General features: G+C 47.1%; 1 protein-coding gene across 1 annotated transcript in view; it reads left to right on the top strand.

Annotated features, from left to right (window-relative positions):
• DNTT (DNA nucleotidylexotransferase) overlaps window positions 1-22,745 on the top strand; it is a 1,050,501-nt gene that overhangs the window by 744,176 nt on the left and 283,580 nt on the right. Inside the window, exon 9 of the mRNA XM_063962018.1 lies at window positions 8,737-9,006. Coding sequence (XP_063818088.1) covers window positions 8,737-9,006 — 270 coding nt within the window. The remainder of the gene's footprint in view (window positions 1-8,736; window positions 9,007-22,745) is intronic.

Genomic DNA, 22,745 nt, shown 5'->3' with positions numbered 1-22,745 from the left:
ATGTCTAGTTACAGCTCTGGTGCAGGGTGTCCTGCATGCTACACAGCCCAGCAGCATTGTCACCCCATCCCCCCCATCTTGCAACACTTTTGTAGTGTCCAAACAAGATTAAAATTAATAAGAACCTTCATTCCGATGGGACCCAGAAAAAGACCGGTAGGACCCCAAGTTTTAAAAGTGAAGGGTCCCTGGGACCCACTTTTTTTTGGGCTCAGCGCGATCACTGATTGTGTGTGGAATAATGTCTAAGGGCCATTGCAGTATGTGGAATAATGTATACTGGGCATTACTATAAGGAGGAAAAATGACAAATAATGTAAGGGGCATGAATCAGGATTATTTTTCTTTCCTGTGGTGGCCAACGTCTGGGCGTGCCGGTTGCAAAACTGGGGTATAAGGTAGTCTTTTCCTGCAATGCCACGCCCTCCACGCAAAGCCACGCCCATTTCGACAAAGCCACACACCCTTTTTGCCAGCGCGCGCCGCAGGCAATTACGGGGTGTATGGGGGGGGGGGGGGGGGGCCGAAGGATTTTTTGGCTTGGGGGAGAAAAATTTCTAGTTACGCCACTGTCCAGTGCTGCTGTATAAGTCCAGTCCATTGCAGTGGTGCTGTGTTGTCCTGCATCAGTCCAGTGGTGGTGTCCCTGTGCTGCCGTATATGTTCAGTGGTAGTGCCGTATATGTCCAGTGGTACTGCCGTATAAATCCAGTGATCCTGCCGTATAATTCCAGTGATCCTACCATATAATTCCAGTGATCCTGCCGTATAAGTCCAGTGATCCTGCTGTATAAGTCCAGTGATCCTGCTGTATAAGTCCAGTGATCCTGCTGTATAAGTCCAGTGATCCTGCCGTATAAGTCCAGTGATCCTGCTGTATATGTCCAGTGATCCTGCCGTATATGTCCAGTGATCATGCCATATATATCCATTGATCCTGCCGTATATGTCCAGCGATACTGCCGTATATATTTCCAGCGGTACTACCGTATATGTCCAGCGGTACTGCCGTATAAATCCAGTGATCCTGCCATATAATTCCAGTGATCCTGACGTATAATTCCAGTGGTACTGCCGTATAAATCCAGTAATCCTGCCGTATAATTCCAGTGATCCTGCCGTATATTTCCAGTGGTACTGCCGTATAAGTCCAGTTATCCTGCTGTATAATTACAATGGTACTGGTGTATAAGTCCAGTGATCCTGCCGTATAATTCCAGTGATCCTGCCTTATAATTTCATATAAATCCATATAATTCCATATAAATCCAGTCCAGTGGTGCTGCCATATAATTTCAGTGGTGCTGTCCTGTGCTGTATATTATTTACTCCAAATAAAGGGGTTATTAATATTTAATCCAAATAATTTTTACAGGGTTTGCCCTGTGAGGTGTAGAGGTACGCTCTCCTGTGCCGCATATTGTGTTATTTAACTCCAGAAAAATAATGGAGAACAAAAATTTGGAGGATAAAATAGGGAAAGATCAAGAACCACTTCCTCCTACTGCTGAAGCTGCTGCCACTAGTCATGACATAGACAATGAAATGCCATCAGTGTCGTCTGCCAAGGCCGATGCCCAATGTGGTAGTAGAGGGCATGTAAAATCCAAAAAGCCAAAGTTCAGTAATAAGACCGAAAAAAAGAAATTGAAATCATCTGAGGAGAAACGTAAACTTGCCAATATGCCATTTACAACACGGAGTGGCATGGAACGGCTAAGGCCCTGGCCTATGTTCATGACTAGTGGTTCAGCTTCACATGTTGATGGAAGCCCTCATCCTCCCGCTAGAAAAATGAAAAGAGTTAAGCTGGAAAAAGCACAGAAAAGAACTGTGCGTTCTAAGATGGTATCACAAATCTCCAAGGAGAGTCCAAGTGTGTCGGCGGTTGTGATGCCTGACCTTCCCAACACTGGACGGGAAGAGGTGGCTACTTCCACCATTTGCACGCCCCCTGCAAGTACTTGAAGGAGCACCCACAGTCCAGTTTCTGATATTCAAATTGAAGATGTCACTGTTGAAGTACACCAGGATGAGGATATGGGTGTTGCTGGCGCTGAGGAGGAAGTTGACGATGAGGATTCTGATGGTTATGTGGTTTGTTTAAATGAGGCACCGGGGAAGACACCTGTTGTGCATGGGATGAAGAAGCCCATTGTGATGCCTGGGCAAAATACCAAAAAGCCACCTCTTCGGTGTGGAATTATTTCTCCACAAATACGGACAGCAGATGTCAAGCCGTGTGTTACCTCTGTCAATCTGTAATAAGTAGGGATAAGGATGGAACATCCTCCCTTATACATCATCTGCAGCACATTCATCAGAAGTCAGTGTCAAGTTGTGAAACTTTGGGTTAGAGCATAAGCAGTCCACTGACACCTAAATCCCTTCTTCCTCTTGTACCCAAGCTCCTGCAAGCCACACCACCAACTCCCTCAACGTCAACTTCCTCCTCAGTCAGGAACATTAGTAGTCCTGCAGGCCATGTCACTGGCAAGACTGAGGAGTCCTCTCCTAACCGGGATTCCTCCGGAGTATCCTAGAGTGATATGCCTGCTGTTGCTGCCGGGAGTCGATTGTCATCCCAGAGGGGAAGTCGGAAGACCACTTGTACTACTTCAATTGACTGTTCAACAGTCCTTTGTGAGGAAGTTGAAATATGACAGCAGTCATCCTTTTGCAAAGCGGATAACTGAGGCCTTGACAACTGTGTTGGTGTTTGACGTGCGTCCGGTATCTGCCATTAGTTCAGTGGGACTTCGAGAATTGTTTGAGGTACTGTGTCCCGGGTATCAAATCCCATCTAGGTTCCACTTCTCTAGGCAGGCAATACCAAGAATGTACAGAGACGTCAGAAAAAGTGTCCTCAGTGTTCTGCAAAATGCAGTTGTATCCACTGTCCACTTAACCACGGACATGTGGACAAGTGGAACAGGGCAAACTAAGGACTATATGACTGTGACAGCCCACTGGGTAGATGTATGGCCTCCCGCAGCAGCAACAACAGCAGCGGCACCAGTAGCAGCATCTCACAAATGTCAACTCGTTCCTAGGCAGGCTACGCTATGTATCACCACTTTCCGTAAGAGGCACACCACTGACAACCTCTTACGGAAACTGAGGGACATCATCGCACAATGGCTTACCCCAATTAGTCTCTCCTGGGGATTTGTGATATCGGACAACGCCATCAATATTGTGCATGCATTACATATGGGCAAATTCCAGCACGTCTCATGTTTTGCACATACAATTAATTTGGTGGTGCAGAATTTTTTTAAAAATGACAGGGGCGTGCAGGAGATGCTGTCGGTGGCCCGAAAAATTGAGGGCCACTTTCGACATTCAGCCACCGCATGCCGAAGACTGGAGCGCCAGCAAATGCTTCTGAACCTGCCCTGCCAGCAACTGAAGCAAGAGGTGGTAACAGGGTTGAATTCAACACTCTATATGCTTCAGAGGATGGAGGAGCAGCAAAAGGCCATTTAAGCCTATACATTCACCTACGATATAGGCAAAGGAGGGGGAATGCACCTGACTCAAGTGCAGTGGAGAATGATTTCTGTCTTGTGCAAGGTTCTCCAAACCTTTGAACTTGCCACATGTGAAGTTAGTTCAGACACTGCCAGCTTTAGTGAGGTAATTCCCCTCATCAGGCTTTTGCAGAAGCAGCTGGAGAAATTGAAGGAGGAGCTAAGATGGAGCGATTCAGCTAAGTATGTGGGACTTGTGGATGGAGCCCTTCATTCGCTTTGCCAGGATTCAAGGGTGGTCAATCTGTTGAAATCAGAGCACTACATTTTGGCCACCATGCTCGATCCTAGGTTTAAAGCCTACGTTGTATCTCTCTTTCTGGCAGATATAGAGGTCTGCAGAGGTTCAATGACCTGCTGGTGAGAAAATTGTCAACTCAAGCGGACCGTGACCCGTCAACAGCTCCTCATTCACTTTCTCCCGCAACTGGAGCTGCGAGGAAAAGTATAAGATTTCCAAACCCACCCGCTGGCGGTGATGCAGGGCAGTCAGGAGCGAGTGCTGACATCTGGTCCAGACTGAAGGACCTGCCAACGATTACTGACATGTCTACTGTCACTGCATATGATTCTGTCACCATTGAAAGAATGGTGGATGATTATATGAGTGACAGCATCCAAGTAGGCATGTCAGACAGTCCGTACATATACTGGCAGGAAAAAGAGGCAATTTGGATGCCCTTGCACAAACTGGCTTTATTTTACCTAAGTTGCCCTCCCTCCAGTGTGTACTCCGAAAGAGTGTTTAGTGCAGATAGTAACCTTGTTAGCGATCAGCGTAGGAGGTTTCTTCCACAAAATGTGGAGAAGGTGATGTTCCTCAAAATGAATTATAAATTCCTCCGGGATGACCTATACCAGCACTTGCCTCCGGAAAGTACACAGGGACCTGTGATGGTGGATTCCAGTGGGGACAAATTAATAATCTGTGAGGGGGAGGAGGATATACAGTACACGCTGAAAGGGTTGAGGAATCGGAGGATGAGAATGACATATTGCCTCTGTAGTGCCAGTTTGTGCAAGGAGAGATGAATTGATTATTTTTTGGTGGGGGGATTAATTGCTTCTTTTTTTGTGGGGGCCCAAACAAACCAATCATTTCAGCCACAGTTGTGTGGCAGACCCTGTCGCTGAAATTATTGGTTTGTTAAAGTGTGTCTTGTTTATACAAAATAAGGGTGGGTGGGAGGACCCAAGGACAATTCCATCTTGCACCTATTTTTCTTCTTTGCATCATGTGCTGTTTGGGGACTAGTTTTTTAAAGTGCCTTCCTGTCTGACACTGCCGTACAAGTCCAGGGGTACTGCCGTACAAGTCCAGGTGTACTTCCGTACAAGTCCAGGAGTACTGCCGTATAAGTCCAGGAGTACTGCCGTATAAGTCCAGGGGTACTGCCGTATAAGTCCAGTCCAGTGGTGCTGTCTTGTGCTGCATCAGTACAGTGGTGGTGTCTTGTGCTGTATATTATTTACTCCAAATAAAAGGGTTATATACATTACTTATATTATTATCCAAATTATTTTTACAGGGTTTGACCTGTGTGGTGTAGGGGTACGCTCGTCTGTGCTGCATATTATTATAATAGCTCCAAATAAAAGGGTTATTATTATCCAAATTAATTTTACAGTCTTTGCCATGTGTGTGTTTGGTTTAGGGGTACGCTCTCCTGTGCCACCAATATTGTGCGTATATTACATCTGGGCATATTCCAGCACATTGTTTGTGCCGCACACTTGTGTCGCCAAGCTTAGTCATACAGCTACCTCATTGCACCTCTTTTTCTTCTTTGCATGATGTGCTGTTTGGGGCTTAGTTTTTTTAAGTGCCATCCTGTCTGCCACTGCAGTGCCACTCCTAGATGGGCCAGGTGTTTGTGCCGCACATTTGTGTCGCTTAGCTTAGTCATACAGCTACCTCGGTGCAACTTTTAGGCCTAAAAACAATATTGTGAGGTGTGAGGTATTCAGAATAGACTGGAAAGGAGTGGAAATGAATGTTATTGAGGTTAATAATACCGTAGGATCAAAATGACCCCCAAATTCTGTGATTTTAGCTGTTTTTATGTTTTTTTTCCCCAAAATCATCCAGATTCAAAACCAAAACCAAAACACGAAAGGGTGGTTTTGGCAAAACCAACCCAAAACCAAAACGCGAGCGGGGAATTAGAACTAAAACACGAAAAGTGCCCGCTGCACATCTCTAATTCTGTGGCCATGCTGCTTTCCCATAAAGCCACTTCCCTATTTTTGGGTGCACGCCTCAGAAGCGCACTATCTCTGTTTTGAATTTGGGGGATGTCAAAGGAAACGTTTGCCCTGGGCGCCTCAAGGTCCAGAACCGGCCCAGATAAGGACTATAGTATTGTGTTACCCTGAAATTCAGCCACTGCCACAAACTATTGTTTAATTGCTTTGTCTGTGATTATTTTTTACAGACTATCATAAATTAATTTTACAGAGAGTTTTGTTCTTACGTCTTTTTATCGGCACTTTATATACATTTTATCACCTCCACAACATTTTTTATTTGACATGTATACAAGTTTAAAATTAATTTCAATTAACAATAACTTCTACATTAAAAATAAAATTTTGTTTCGCACCTAAAACACAGACTTATAATGTGAGAACATTTCTAGAATATAGAATTCAATAATATTTAGTAATACAGTAGTTCAACTTGTAGTCGTCTTGACTTAAATTGCTTTTTTATGCTCTCTGATTAGTTTTCATAGAGCATAATTATTTTTTGATAGTGTTTTGCGTAATTATTGTTTGGCTCCTGCATTATCTTTAAGTTCTAATTAAAACATTACAGTTTGACAAAGACTAAAAGAATGTAAGGCATCAGAGTGGTAACAGTTATCACTATCTGTAATATAATAATTTTATTATTACTTGTAGTATATGGTACCCCTTTTCATTGGTCGTTGCAGAACTCCCCTCTTTTGTTCCCTGCCTGAAGGAAAGATGGAAGCTCTTCACTTCCATCCAGTGTTGAACTACCCCACAGGGGTACAGGCGAAACTCCCGCTGGGCCCCACCACCTGGGCACCCACCTCTTTTAGGTATCAGGTTCCAGACTGTGCACTTGAATTACACATATGTTACCCTATACTGCACAGGACTATGGTCTATTTTCTACAGTGCATTACTGTTATTATCTGGTACATTGTCATGTACTGTATATACTATATATATATATATATATATATATATATATATATATTTGTCAAGAGGCCCAGCCCATGCACTCTCTAATGGTTAAGCAAACCAATGTGGTGGCTGATCACACCCCTTCTGGAAACTGGCCACACCTCTAAAAATGGGTCCCTACCACTGCATTCCTCCGATGGGACATTCATGCCTTAGTCCGACACTGCTTCCATCTTTTAGTTATAGATCTGCAATCTACATCTTCCAGTTTCCATCTATAGGACTGTGATTCCCATTAAATAAATATGTGCTGTTGGTAATCTATATAATAACTAAGTGTGCAAGGTCTGTCCCATCTCCGACATGTGCACACAGTGGGAGCACAGCAACGGATCCCGCTGCAATGGAGATGGGACAGTCCTAGCACTGGAAAGGAGGAAGACCTGCTGCACTGCTGAGAATGAGAGTAAATTATGCCCAGATTTATCAAGCTTTGGAGAGTGATAAATTGCATGGAGATAAAGTACCAACCAACCAACCAGCTCCTAGCTGTAATTTTTCAAACACAGCCTGTAACACGGCAGTTAGGAGCTGATTGGCAGGGACTTCAGCACTGTGTTCTTTACCACTGTCCAAGGCTTGATAAATCTGGGCATAAGTATGGGGACAAGACAAAGCTTGAGAGTCAAGACGGTGGATTGTAGGGTGGGCGGAGTTTAGAGTTTAGGTGATGGATATGGGGGGTTGCGCGAAACATAGAAGCAGAGAGGGACAGGAGAGAGGGGTATTACAGAGTGGGTGGCGGAGCAGCAGAGAGTGACAGAGTGGGTGGCGGAACACGAGAGTGACTAAGCATATGCTGTGTTTCTTTACTAGTTACTAAATATATATTATGTTACAGTGGTTTGCACGCTGCACTTCTATCTATTTAAGACTAACAGTGCAACATGCGAAGGTATCTCACTGGTGCAATCGCCTCTGCCTGATTGACAGGCAGAGGCAGTCGTGGGGCGTGTCGACGCCATCGTGGTGGCATTTTTGGGGCACAGTCCATTTACAGGACAGTAGGTGGCGCCTGTGTGACATCACACACAGCGGCCAAAAACATTTAAAAAGCCTCAGCCTCCTGCCTTCGCAGCTACTTGGCAGCTGTGTAATGCTTTTACACATCTGCGGGGGTGGGTGGGTGGGTGGGGTGGGAGGTTAGGGCCTGTCATGCATGGCGGACTAGCCTTGCGCTGGGCTTTCCCCCGCATGTCAGAGATTTTGATCGTAGATGTGCCTTTTTTTTGCACATCTACGATCAGCTCTGAATTAGGACCAAAATTTGTATTTCTTCCACAGTGCAGCCAAAGTGTACAGCACCTGGCACCATATTCTACCTACTTTTGGAGCACCACTCTGGCTTTTGGGATACAATAGATACTGTATGGCTTTGATGTAGATAACTGTGGCTTGTTGTACAGAGGTTGATAATTCTTTTCACACACATCAGCTATACGGGTACTTAGCTCCACAACCTCAGCTACACACCAACAACTTGAGCCCTACCCTGACTTGATATTTTATTCCACCCAGAATGCCCCATTAATGCCTCAGGGTAGGTCAACTCATCTGGGCACATGAGTGATAGATCACCATTGTCTAAAGCATTTGGAAGTGAACTGAGCAGCCCAGGCTCTCCACTGGTATGGATCCAGTGGGGGTGTTATGACAACCAAGGGACAATAAGACAGCTTGTGCAGGATCAGAGAGCCATTATAAGGGCCTGAACAGGTGTGTTTATCCCCTTTTTGGATTTTGTGATTAGTCTCACTGTTGAACATCAGGGGAAACCTATAGAGAATAGTGCAACAGGTTTGCACACATTGGAAAATGGTTATGGGGACACCTTAAGGAATGGACTGAAATTTGTATATATAATTTCTTAAATAGTTAAAAGTATTATTTGTTGTGTGTACTCAATTTTGGAAATTTTGATTTCTAAATATCATGCAATGATATAGGCGCATTCCTAATATGTTTCTTTTTTTGTTTTTGTTTCAAGGGGCAGATTTTTTTCTATAACGTTATTGAGTCAACATTTAATGAAACAAAACGTCCCAGTCGGAACATTGACGCACTTGATCACTATCAAAAGTGTTTTTTAATACTAAAACTTCTGAAAAAAGATGTTGAAATTGAAAATAAATGCAGTGGCCACTGGCAAGAGCCTACTGAACCTGACCTCCGGATGTGGAAGGCAGTAAGGGTGGACTTAGTGGTAACACCGTATGAACAATATGCCTTTGCAATTCTCGGCTGGACAGGCTCCACGGTATGTCTATATATTATTGTACCCCTGATAGTCTCAGACTAGGACTAGGCGCAGTTCATAATGTTCATAATGCTAGCATATATTATCCTGCCAATACATTGTTATGGGGGAATAATAAGTACCTATGCTGAAACAATTTGCTATAAAATAAATAGCATCCATACAGGGCTGATAAAAAAATGTTATCTATTAATATTCACTGTTAAATGAATGATTGCATTAACAGAGATAAACACTATTTATTTATTTATTAACAGTTTCTTATATAGCGCATAGAACAACAGTAATAGAACAAAACTGGACAAAAACAGACATAAAGGTAGGAAGGCCCAGCTCGCAAGCTTACAATCTATAGGGAAATAGGCATTGATACACAAGGATAGATGCTACCTATTGCATAATGGTCCGCCAGATTGCTAGGTTTTTAAGGGGTTGTATGACATTATTATTATTATTATTATTATTATTATTATTAACAGATTCTCTTATATAGCGCAGCAAATTCCGTTGCGCTTTACAACTGGACACATTTAGAAGACAAAACTGGGTGAAAACAAACAGTCATAGAGGTAGGAGGGCCCTGCTCGCAAACTTACAATCTATGGGGAAATAAGCATTGATACACAAGGATAGGTGCTATCTATTGCATAGTTGTCCACCAGCTTGCATAGGTTATTGGTTGGCTGCATGATATCACATCACAGCAGTGATGAAAAAGGGTCAGGAGGAAGGGAGAGTGATGAACTAAATATGTGGGGGACATGTGTGGACTGTACTGTGGGGATATAATTGTATAGGAATGCTATGAAGGTTATGTGAACGGTTCTGGAATTTGATAAGCTTGTCTGAATAGATGAGTTTACAGGGAACGCTTGAAGGTGTGAAGACTAGAGGAGAGTCTTAATGTACATGGTAGGCCATTCCACAGAGTTGGTGCAGCCCGAAGAAAGTACTGTAATCGTGCATGCGAGTGTGGATGAGAGACGTAGATCTTGGGAAGAGCGAAGGGGCTGCGTTGGGAGATATTTTGAGATAAGCGAAGAGATGTACATTGGTGTAGTATGGTTAATAGCCTTGTGTGTAAGTAACAGTATTTTATATTGAATATGGTCGAATGCAGGTAGCCAATGGAGGGACTGCCATAGTGGGTCTGCAGACGATGAATGTCTAGCGAGGAATATTAGCCTCGTAGCTGCATTCAGAATGGATTTTAATGGTGAGAGTCTCTTCTTAGTAAGACCAGTCAGAAGACTATTGCAATAATCAATGCGGGAGATAATGAGAGCATGGATTAGAGTTTTAGCAGTGTCTTGTGTAAGATAAGATCGTATTTTGAATATGTTTCTTAGATGCATGTAACATGATTTTGAGACAGATTGAATGTGTGGAGCAAAGGACAGTTCTGAATCAATCGTGACACCTAGGGAGCGAGCTTGTGGTGTAGGGTTTATTGTAGAGTTCTCAACAGTAATAGAAATATCAGGTTGGTAACTGCTATTGGCCGGTGGAAATATATTTAACTCTGTTTTAGAAATATTAAGTTTGAGGTGGCGAGATGTCATCCAAGATGAAACAGCAGAAAAGCATTCAGTGACACGGACCAATACAGTTAGAGACAAATCAGGGGAGGATAGGTAGATTTGAGTATCATCTGCGTACAGATGATACTGAAATCCAAAAGATCTAATTAGTTTCCCAAGAGATGAGGTATAGATTGAGAAAAGCAGAGGACCTAAGACTGAGCCCTGCGGTACTCCAACAGAAAGAGGTAGCGAAGAGGAGGTGGATTCAGAGAAATGGACACTGAAAGAGCGATTAGATAGGTAGGATAGGAACCAAGAGAGGGCCGTGTCCTGAAGACCTAGGGATTGTAGTGTTTGTATGAGAAGAGAGTGGTCAACAGTGTCAAAAGCAGCAGAGAGATCTAGAAGAATAAGTAGTGAGTAATGGCCTTTAGACTTCTCAGTGACCAGATCATTCACTACTTTAGTCAGTGATGTCTCTGTGGAGTGCTGGGAGCGAAAGCCTGATTGATGTGTGTCCAATAAATTGTATGAATTAAGAACGTGTGTGAGGCGAGTGTAAGAAAGTTTCTCAAGTAGCTTGGAGAGACATGGGAGCTGAGAGATAGGACAGTAGTTTGAGAGAGAGTTAGGGTCAGAAATTTGTTTTTTCAGAATGGCATACCTCCCAACTGTCCCGATTTTCGCGGGACAGTTCAGTTTTTTGGGGACTGGCCCGCTGTCCCACCCACGGGCAGCAGTGTCCCGTGGTGGTGGTAGTGGGGGGGGGGGGGCAGTTGGGAGGCTCTGTCTCTCGCTGCCCTGCTTAGCAGAGCAGCGGTGAATAGACGCTGTGCGCATGCGCAAAGCATCTATTCACCCCCTCAGTGATGAAAACGGGGGTGTGGCTCACGATCGCAGGTCCTCCCATGAAGACATGACCCTTTTCTTAGGCTACACCCCTTTTTCGGGAACATGTGTGTGTCCCACTTATGACAAGTTCAAAGTTGGGAGGTATGGAATGGGAATAATCACTGCATGCTTCAACAGTGAAAAAAAGCTAGCAGTAGAGAGATAGAGAGAGAAAGAGAGAGAGAGAGATTACAGATGTTAGTTAAGGTTGGGATGAGCACAGGAGACAAAGTTTTACTTATTTGTGAGGGTATAGGATCAAGAGGAGAGGTAGTAGAGTAGAAGGATGAGAAGAGTGTTGATACTTCATCTTCATTTGTGGGATCAAATGAAGAGAAGGTGCCAGAGGGTTCAGGTAGGGAATTGATATGATCACCCAGCAATGATGGTCATTCCGAGTTGATCGCTAGCTGCTTTCGTTCACTGTGCAGCGATGAGGCAAAAAAATGGCACTTCTCCGCATGCGTATGCGCCGTAACGTGCACGCGCAAAGTACTATTACACCGAAAGATGTAGTTTCACACAAGGTCTAACGAATCTTTTCAGTCGCACTGGTGGCCGCAGAGTGATTGACATGTAGTGGGCGTTTCTGGGTGTCAACTGACCGTTTTCAGGGAGTGTTCGGAAAAACGCAGGCATGCCAGGAAAAATGCAGGCATGGCTGGGCGAACGCAGGGCGTGTTTGTGACGTCAAAACAGGAAATGAACAGTCTGAAGTCATCGCAAGCGCTGAGAAGGTATTGAGCTACTCTAAAACTGCACAAAAGAAATTTGCCGCCGCTGTGCGATCCTTTCATTCGCACTTCTGCTAAGCTAAAATACACTCCCAGTGGGAGACGGCATAGCGTTTGCACGGCTGCTACAAACTGCTAGCGAGCGAACAACTCGGAATGACCACCAATGTTGGAAGACAATAAATAAATATTTATTATTAATAAATAATTGCTAGAATCTGATATGGGCCATGGGCAACACCACCACTGATCCTCTTCAGAGGATTTGTTAAATCTCCCCCATAATGAGGAATTAGGCTTCTGTAGCGGCATTCAGAACCGAGCACACAAATTGCTTTTTTCTCATTATAATTATTCACAGTGACCAGCCACCAATTGTATCGCACATACTGTATAGAGAAGCAATTTCTATGAAATGTGACTAAAGAAGGCATCGCTAATATCAAATATCTATGACCCTAATATTTTATTATCTCTCTACATCTGAAGAATATGATGATGACACAGTCTGATGTGAAGTTGTGACAAGCAATCCTCATCATGCATGAATGATGGCACATACTGTATATAAAACAATGTTCTCTTATGATGTTCTGTGGACGCTTATGCCTAATGGTGTTACTCTATTGAAATACAGCGCTAAGGCAATCAGTGTATCCCCCATCCTATTATAATCAAGAAACCATGATTACATTGTAACTTCCTGTAGGAGGTAATATAATACGCTTCTAAGCTTCTGTCTTACACAATGTTATTATCATCCCTGCACATGTCTGGAGCCCTCACTCCCCCTAACACATGCAGAATTGCTCAGTCTGTAGTAAGCAGAATACACTATATAATTAGAACAGTGCAGACAGGCAGAACTAACATTTGCCAAGAAAAGTGATATTATATGTGAGTGGTGGACAAACTATATATTGTGTATTCCTAATCAGTTTCCCCTAGTTATTTACATTTAAATGAGCATATTTATAGGACAGACGGAGAGAAAAATCAGTGGACAATTTATTTTAATCAGTCAGCCCTCTTTCATGTTTTTGTTATTGTCTTTCATCTTTACTTGTATTTCACATAGCCCTGATTTATTGTCATTTATCTTTCTAGTCTCCTATTACTAAGATTGCATTAATGTATCAAAGGGGGTAATTCCAAGTTGATCGCAGCAGGACATTTGTTAGCAGTTGGGCAAAACCATGTGCACTGCAGTGGAGGCAGATATAACATGTGCAGAGAGAGTTAGATTTGGGTGTGGTGTGTTCAAACTGCAATCTAATTTGCAGTCTAAAAATAAAGCAGCCAGTATTTACCCTGCACAGAAATAAAATAACCCACCCAAATCTAACTCTTTCTGCACATGTTATATCATACTTGCCTACCTGACCCTCTATCTGCCTCCCCTGCAGTGCACATGGGTCCTCATTCTGAGTTGTTCGCTCGCAAGCTGCTTTTAGCAGCTTTGCACACGCTAAGCCGCCGCCTACTGGGAGTGAATCTTAGCTTATCAAAATTGCGAACGAAAGATTAGCAGAATTGCGAATAGACACTTCTTAGCAGTTTCTGAGTAGCTCCAGACATACTCGGCAACTGCGATCAGTTCAGTCAGTTTCGTTCCTGGTTTGACGTCACAAACACACCCAGCGTTCGCCCAGACACTCCTCCGTTTCTCCAGCCACTCCCGCGTTTTTCCCAGAAACGGTAGCGTTTTTTCGCACACACCCATAAAACGGGCAGTTTCCGCCCAGAAACACCCACTTCCTGTCAATCACATTACGATCACCAGAACGAAGAAAAAACCTCGTAATGCCGTGAGTAAAATACCTAACTGCATAGCAAATTTACTTGGTGCAGTCGCACTGCGGACATTGCGCATGCGCATTAGCGACTAATCGCTTTATTGCGAGAAAAATATAACGAACTAAAAACTCGGAATGACCCCCATGGTTTTGTCCAACTGCTAAAAAATTTCCTGCTGCGATCAACTTGGAATTACCCCCAATGTCCGCCTTGTGAACCTTTATCTTATTGCTTTTGCCCAGTTCTAAGCCTCATTCCCCCTATACAACTCCCTCCTTCTCCTGCTTTTTACAATACATTTGAAAAGGGTTAAGCTCACCTTTGTATTCCAAATCTGCATTACACAGTTGTCTGTATGTCTCCTGTATGATGTTGGTAGGAATGGAACAAAATGTAGCCGGTCAGCTTACCAAAATGGCTATAACAGCTCATTGTATTAAAAAGATGAATGTGTTGATCTTGTGCAAAGTAGTTTGTGCTAACAAGAGCTTACAAATCCAGAATTAGAAACAGGACATGGCATACTGGGCCCGATTCAGACCTGATCACTGCTGTGCATTTTCGCACAGCAGGCAATTATTGATTGACTGCTCATGCGTATGCACCGCAATGCGCATGTGCATCGTCTCACAATAAAAGGCATCGCCAAACAGCGACAAGCTGGTGCAAAAATTAAATCGCACAGCCATTCACAAGATGATTGACATGAAGAGGCCATTTGGGGGTGGCAACTGACCACTTGTCCCCTAGAATCCATAGGGTACATGTAAAAAAAAATATATATACTCAGCTATTTCCAGTGTAGAGTGGTCCTATTCAGTCCATTAAGGCATCCACAGGGTTAAAAAATAATAAAACACAAAAACCCAGTCCAACGCACTAAAGGGGATCCATGTGTACACATGGACCCCCTTTATCTGAATGCCGGGACCCCTGTCACTAGGGCACCCACCAGCCAAACAGGGAACGCAACATCATAACGCTCTCCTGATTGACTTGCGCTCCTGGCCTGCCATTCAAACGGAGCGTATTGGCAATAATGGGGAAAAAAATCCCCATTGTCATCTATGGTGGGATCCTGTGGTCTGCGGTAGACCGCAAGGTTAATTGAGGTCACTCTTGTGGGTGACCTCAGTTAACCTTGTGGTCTACCACAGACATCAGGTTCCCACCATAGACGACAATGGTTCCGCAACTTCCCACCATTGCCACCCCACATCATGACAACTCATGTTGACGGGAATGTTGGGTGCGTGCTGGTGTCAATCTCTGCATCAGAAAAGTCTGGTCCTCTGACACCAGCAGCCAAATACTATCAGGCACCATAGAACCATAGAATTGCTCAGATATCAGATGGTCTGCTCAATGGTGCACCTTGTGTGCACCTCGGTGGATTAGAGCTGGTGGGTGTCTCAGTAGACATCCTATCAGTTGCAGCATTTGCATCACTTGCAGCTGCTACTGCATTGAGTCCACTTCTGAATCATCCCCTTACTCTCTTAAGATGATGGCAATTAATTTTCTTTTAGTTTGTTTTTATTGCTTTAACTGCTTCATTCATTTATAGAAAAAGGTGCCTGGTTAAAGCCCCTTTCATGTTCTTAAGTGAATTTCACTTTTCTATGTAGGGTAACTCAAAACACCAATGTGTCTATAATGGGTTGTGGGTGTGTGCTGTGCACACGGGTTCCTGGGTCCAAGGGGGCCCACACACTGCACAGCACACCCTGCACCCATATAATTATACTTACCACTCCAGTGGTCCTGCGCTGGCTGCAGAAATCACTCGGAAGAGCAACGCTTCAGCCATTTTCCTGGCGATTTGTGCATGCACAGTGGAGATGTCTCTGGGAACAAGGTGTAAGCATATGCGCAGTAGGATCTGGCACAAAGCCAGAGCCTACTTCACCACTGGAGAGGACAGAATCACATGTAGCCCCATCTCTCTTAAACCACCCCTGCTCAAAAAGTAAGTACTTGGTGTAAACCAGGGCCGGCGCAAGGTTTCTCGTCACGCTAGGCAAAACTTCAGCCTACAGTCTCTAACCACCACCAATACTAACTTCCCAGCACTTCAGATGTAAGTGTGATTAATAAGTTCGATGTAGTTGGTTGACCGCGAGTAACTTCAACCGCTGACCGCAAAGTTCCCACCATTGAATATAATGGAGCGGCATAGTGCTATGCTCCGCCTGACAGCTCAGACGCGCACAGCCAATCAGGAGAGTGCCACAACGTGGTCCTCCCTAATTGGCTGAAGGGACCCTCTGCGACAGGAGTCACGGGGTGTCCCGGCATTCGGGGAAAGGGGTCCCATGTGTAAACATGGGACCCCTTTCAGTGCATGGTCCGGGTTTTGCGTTTTATTATTTTGCCAAGTACGTGGATTACAAGCAGAAGAGGACATATCTACACAGGATTTTTGAGAGTATCATTTTATTTTCAGGTACCCCATGGATTCTACTGGTGAAGGGGACCGAGTCGGCGTGTCAACATAGGTAAATATGTGTGTGTCGGTGTGCATGTATGTAATAAAGTTTTGCTATCACGGTGTGTGCGTACTGTTTTTATTTCTGTATTTTTTTGCAGTAGAACTACAGGTACCAGCGGGCCCATTTTTCCCTTGCACGCTGGTACTTGTGGTTCTCCAAGTACCAGCTTTGCGGGGGAGGCTTGCTGGGACTTGTAGTTCTGCTACAAAAAAATATTCTTTATTTTGTCACTTGGCTATCAGCCTCCCATCTGCCGCCCTTGGATGGGGGGGACAGCCTCGGGCTTCATACCTGGCCCTTGGGTGGCTGGAGGGTGGAGCCCGGTGCTGGTGTGAAAAATACGGGGGACACCTACGTCTTTTGTCCCCTGTATTTTTTGCACCAGGACCGGATGCAGAGCCCGGTGCTGGTTGTGAAAATACGGGGGATCCCCTGTCATTTCCCCCCCCCCGTATTTTTACAACCAGGACCGGCTCAAAGAGCCCGAAGCTGGTTATGCTTAGGGGGACCCCACACATTTTTTTTCTTGATTTTTAACCTCTTCCCACCCCTTCCCACTGAAAAACATGCTCTGATCTCTCCATATTATTTTAGTCAGTAAAAAAATATATATTCTTTTAAAAAATATATTAAATAATACTTGTGGCTCCTAATAGACAAACCAAGTAGATAATCCCTTCTAATATAAATAGATATGCTATTAGCAATAAAAAAAACACAAAAAAAACATGTTTTTAAAAATTTTTATTAGATCCCGCCAGCAAAATGAGGCGGACTGAAATTGACGAAATGACTGTCGAAAAGCACTGTTGTTGAATCGACATTCTTCAATTGAATATACTTTTGTCGGAAAGCGGCATTTTTACCATTGCAGACCTGTCGAATTTGACAACTGTCGAATTGCAAAAAGTCGAATTTGAAACGGCCATTTTTTTGTGCTGTGCATACACACTGCCCGATCTGTCAGGGACTGACGTCATGAACAGGGTGGGCATGCCCACCCAGTTCAGCTGTCAATCACCACCGGCTGCTGCAGCATGTGTATGGGCAGTCGGCTGGTCGCCCGTATACACACAGCGATGCGCCAATATATCTACCGATATATATTGGCCATCTGCTGTGCTGCAGGGCCGACGTGATATGTCTGTGAACGATGGAGTTCACAGACATATTGCCCGTGCACACTGGCCTACGGACCCGCGATATATCGGCCGTTCAATAGAACGGCCGATATATCGGCCAGTGTGTACGGGCCTTAAGGTAATGCACTGTGGGGGCAAGACCAAAAATAACACCTACATACTAAATGGGGTAATGTTAGGGGATTCTGTACTGGAAAAATACTTGGGGGTTCACATAGATAATAAATTAAGCAGCAGTACCCAAAGTAGGAGTGCAGCAAAGAAGGCTAATAAGATATTAGCATGCATAAAGCGGGGAATTGATGCAAGGGACGAGAGTATTTTACTCCCATTATATAAATCACTAGTGAGGACACATCTTGAATACTGTGTGCAATTTTGGGAACCATATTACAAAAATGATATCCTGGAGCTAGAAAAGGTTCAGAGGCGGGCAACCAAACTAATCAAGGGCATGGAGACGCTGGAATACGAGGAAAGGCTTGCAAGACTAGGCATGTTTACATTGGAAAAGAGGAGACTAAGAGCGGACATGATCAACCTCTACAAATATATAAGGGGTCAATACACAGAGCTTGTGAGGGCAGTGTTTTCTATAAGATCAGCACAGAGGACACGTGGTCACTCGCTTAGGTTAGAGGAGAGGAGTTTCCGCACATTGAGGTGAAAAGGTTTTTTCACAGTAAGGACAATACGTGTTTGGAATTCCCTGCCTGAGAGAGTAGTAACAGCGGACTCAGTCAACACCTTTAAGAATGGATTAGATAAATTCCTATTGGATAAAGATATTCAGGGTTATGGTGCATAGTCACGCTTTATAGTTAATATAACTAGTCCTAACATAAAAATAACTAGTCCTATAATAGGACTGCATAGGAGACCACAAATAGGTTGAACTCGATGGACAATTGTCTTCAACCTTAGTTACTATGTTACTATGTAACCCTCCTCCCCCCTCTCGTTGCCACTGGTTATCGGTACAGGAATCAAACCTCTGACTTCTCTGCAATTGTTCAATGTGAACTCATGTTAAGTCAAGTGGTTCCACTGTTTACATGACAGTTCTTTCTTCCAACACCATACTGTACTGCTGATATAATTAAAAAATATGACCAATTTTACACCTTCTGTTACGTCATTTTGCATATATATATATATATATATATATATATACAGTATATATATATTTGTATGTATATGTATATATCTCCTATATATTAGCCCTGTGACTCTGTGCCTGCATTTCTAACGCTGGGTGGAGTCACAGAGCCTGCCCTGCCAGTGTCAGCACACCTGGGTGGAGTCACAGACCCTGCCCTGTCCCAGTCTCAGCACACTAGCAGAACGGACCACTACAGACACACCACACTGCCAGGTAAGCAAGGACACCCACATACCCCTCCCCTGCAAACACCCACCACCACCTACTGCAAACACCTTACCCTCCACGGCGCCACACACAGACCACACCGCACAGCCTGGCTCCCTCACTACCACGCCAGCTCCGATTCACGCGGTCACAAGACAGCCGACAGGAGCCTACCACACCAGCTCCCTCCGGCCTTCCCCAGCCCCGTTACCCGCAGCTCTCTTCCGCCGGACTATAGCAAACTGTCCTCCCCTCCCCACTACCGCTGCACACCCTGGTTCATGGAGCCGCGACACACCAGCCTCCCTCACTACCACGCCACCTGCGCTTCCCAAACCTCCCTAACCCGCACCGTTCTGCCTGCACGCCAGCCCTGTCCCAACTCCAGCATCACCCCGCACAAATCCAGCCCCCGCACCCACCACTATCACTATAGGACCCAGCAGTAGCGAACGCACCCCGCACCCCCAGTTAAGCTGATATTGGGCTGGTGGGGAAGGGGGGGGGGGTCCATTACTTCATGCCTGCTATTGTGCTGGAGGGGGAGGGGAGGGGAAATTGGAAGTACAGCTGATATTGAACATCGTGGTGGGGGTGATGGGGGGGGTTCTATTACTTAATGGCTGCTATTGTGCTGGAAGGGGGGGGGAATGGAATTGCTTAGAAAGGGGGGAAGACACAACACACTCTAAAAAACACACACATACAACTGTAACACCTCATAACCCCTCACCAGTACACCAAGTTATGCAGTCCCCACATCACATCCACCCTCCAAACTCACTGTACTCACCCCCCCAATCACACATTTTTCGATACACCATGCACAATCTACATAGCTGCCCTTTCACAGCACACAAACAAAACACACATTGATCCTTCACAACCTCCAGCATGCAGCTTCCACTAAATGCAACACATACCACATCCACACTCACCCTCAACACACATTATCTTTAGCCATCACAAGCACACAAACACCACAACACTACACTTTTACCCTACACACAAACACATTGACAACATACAAATTTACACCCCCCCCTCCACAGCATCAACTTCACACGCACTACTACCACTCCAAAATCACCACTACTTTCTTCACCCTGTACACACCCTAGCACAACCCACCAACCACCTACACGCATCACAACGATGCCCCTACCCCTAATACACCTACCTACGTTAGACAGCCAGCCACATAATCACAACCCTCATATATATGTGCCGCTAGACACAGGAGTACCAACACTCCTGAAGACCAAACCCACCAAACTGCGGATGGCCGTGCTGTGTACATCCACAAACTAACGCCTTTGACCTCACGGGGGATAGCGGTAACAACCCTTACCCACGGCAACACACATTCACTCACTCTACCACGATTTCCTCTCTAACATTATCATCCTCTACACAGGACACCCACCACCACTAACAACAGCTACATAAGGCATTTTACACTCCAACTCTACCATAACATCCACATATCCCCTTCTTCAACCACACACACAACACAGGCACAACCTTCCCCACCATCTAAACACACTACGTGTCACAACCAACATTTACATCCCACATCCAACCCTTAAAACAACTCATCCACACAAAACCACACCCCCAACAACCATGCACATACCTCTCCAACAACACCTCACAAGTACAACCCTCACACACACTCACACCTTATTTCAAAACCAACCTTCACACATACACCACCATCCCAACATCCCATCTCCTATATATTAGCCCTGTGCCTCTGTGCCTGCATTTCTAACACTGGGTGGAGTCACAGTGGTGGGCGGAGTTAGCAGCTCCTGCTCTGTCCCAGTGCCAGCACACCACTAGCAGAACGGGAGCAGCAGCCACAGAATCCCCCCACCATCCCCAGCCAGAAGCCACCAGGGCACGGACGCCCCACAGTGCCAGGTAACCATAGACCCCTACCTTGCCACCTGCACCCCACTGACACCCGCACCACACACCCTAACCCCACCTCCACCAGCTCCCACATCCAGCCATGGATGGCCCAGACACCCCCGACCCCGACGCCCGCATACCTCACCAGCACACACTGCCCAGCCTAACCCCACACCCTGCCGCCCCGCGTCTCTGCGTCCCCTCCCTGCCGTCCCGCGTCTCTGCGTCCCCTCCCTGCCGCTCTGCATCCCCTCCCCAGCGCCCCGCGTCTCTGCGTCCCCTCCCCGGTGCCCCGCGTCTCTGCGTCCCCTCTCTGCCGCCCCGCGTCTCTGCGTCCCCTCCCTGCCGCCCCGCGTCTCTGCGTCCCCTCCCTGCCGCCCCGCGTCTCTGCATCCCCTCCCTGCCGCTCGCATCTCTGCGTCCCCTCCCTGCCGCCCCGCGACTCTGCGTCCCCTCCCTGCGCCTCTGCGTCCATCCCTGCCGCCCCGCGTCTCTGCGCCCCCTCCCTACCGCCACGCGTCTCTGTATCCCCTCCCTGCCTCTGCGTCCCCTCCGTGCCGCCCCGCGTCTCTGCATCCCCTCCGTGCCGCCCCGTGTCTCTGCGTCCCCTCCCTGCCGCCCGCGTCTCTCTGCGTCCCCTCCCCGCCGCCCCGCGTCTCTGCATCCCCTCCCTGCCGCCCGCATCTCTGCGTCCCCTCCCTGCCGCCCGCGATTCTGCGTCCCCTCCCCGCGACTCTGCGCCCCCTCCCTGCCGCCCCGTGTCTCTGCGCCCCCTCCCTACCGCCCCGCGTCTCTGTATCTCCTCCCTGCCTCTGCGTCCCCTTCCTGCCGCCCCGCGTCTCTGCGTCCCCTCCCTGCCGCCCCGCGTCTCTGCATCCCCTCCCTGCCGCCCGCGTCTCTGCGTCCCCTCCCCGGCGCCCCGCGTCTCTGCTTCCTCTCCCCGCGTCTCTGCATCCCCTCCCCGGCGCCCGTGTCTCTGCGTCCCCTCCCCGGCGCCCCACGTCTCTGCGTTTCTTCCCTGCCGCCCCGCGCCTCTGTGTCCCCTCACTCCCCGCGTCTCTGCATCCCCTCCCTGCCGCTCCGCCTCTCTTCGTCTCCTCCTTGCCGCCCCGCGTCTCTGCGTCCCCTTCCTGGCACCCCGCGTCTCTGCATCCCCTTCCTGGCACCCCGCATCTGTGTCCCCTTCCTGCGTCTCTGTGTCCCCTCCCTGCCGCTCCGCCTCTCTGCATCTCCTCTCCGCCCTGCGTTTCTGCATCCCCTCCTGGCACCCTGCTTTTCTGCGTCCCCTCCCTGCCGCCTCGCATCTCTGCGTCCCCTCCCTCCCCGCGTCTCTGCATCCTCTCCCTCCCCGCGTCTCTGCATCCTCTCCCCGCCTCTCTGCATCCCCTCCCTCCCTCCCCGCCTCTCTGCCTCCCCTCCCTCCCTGCCTCTCTGCGTCCCCTCCCTGCCGCCCCACCTCTCTGCGTCCCCTCCCTGCCGCCCTGCCCCCCCCTGCCGACCTGCCTCTGTGTCCCCTCCCTGCGTCTGTGTTCCCTCCCTGCCGCCCCGCCTCTCTGCGTCCCTTCCCTGCCGCTCCGCGCCTCTGCGTCCCTTCCCTGCCGCCCCGCGCCTCTGTGTCTCCTCCCTCCCCGTGCCTCTGCGTCCCCTCCCTCCCCGCGCCTCTGCGTCCCCTCCCTCCCCGCACCTCTGCATCCCCTTCCTCCCTCCCCGCACCTCTGCATCCCCTTCCTGGCACCCGGCGTCTCTGCGTCCCCTCCCTGGCGCCCCGCTTCACCTCCATGGAGCCCTGCCTCTGTGTCCCCTCCCTGCCATCCTGCATCTGTGTCCCCTCCCTGCGTCTCTGCCTCCCCTCCCTGCCGCCTTGCGTCCCGTCT

This window comes from Pseudophryne corroboree, chromosome 3 (assembly GCF_028390025.1).
Source record: "Pseudophryne corroboree isolate aPseCor3 chromosome 3, aPseCor3.hap2, whole genome shotgun sequence".
Lineage (NCBI taxonomy): Eukaryota > Metazoa > Chordata > Amphibia > Anura > Myobatrachidae > Pseudophryne > Pseudophryne corroboree.
This window is presented reverse-complemented; position numbering and strand designations above follow the sequence as displayed.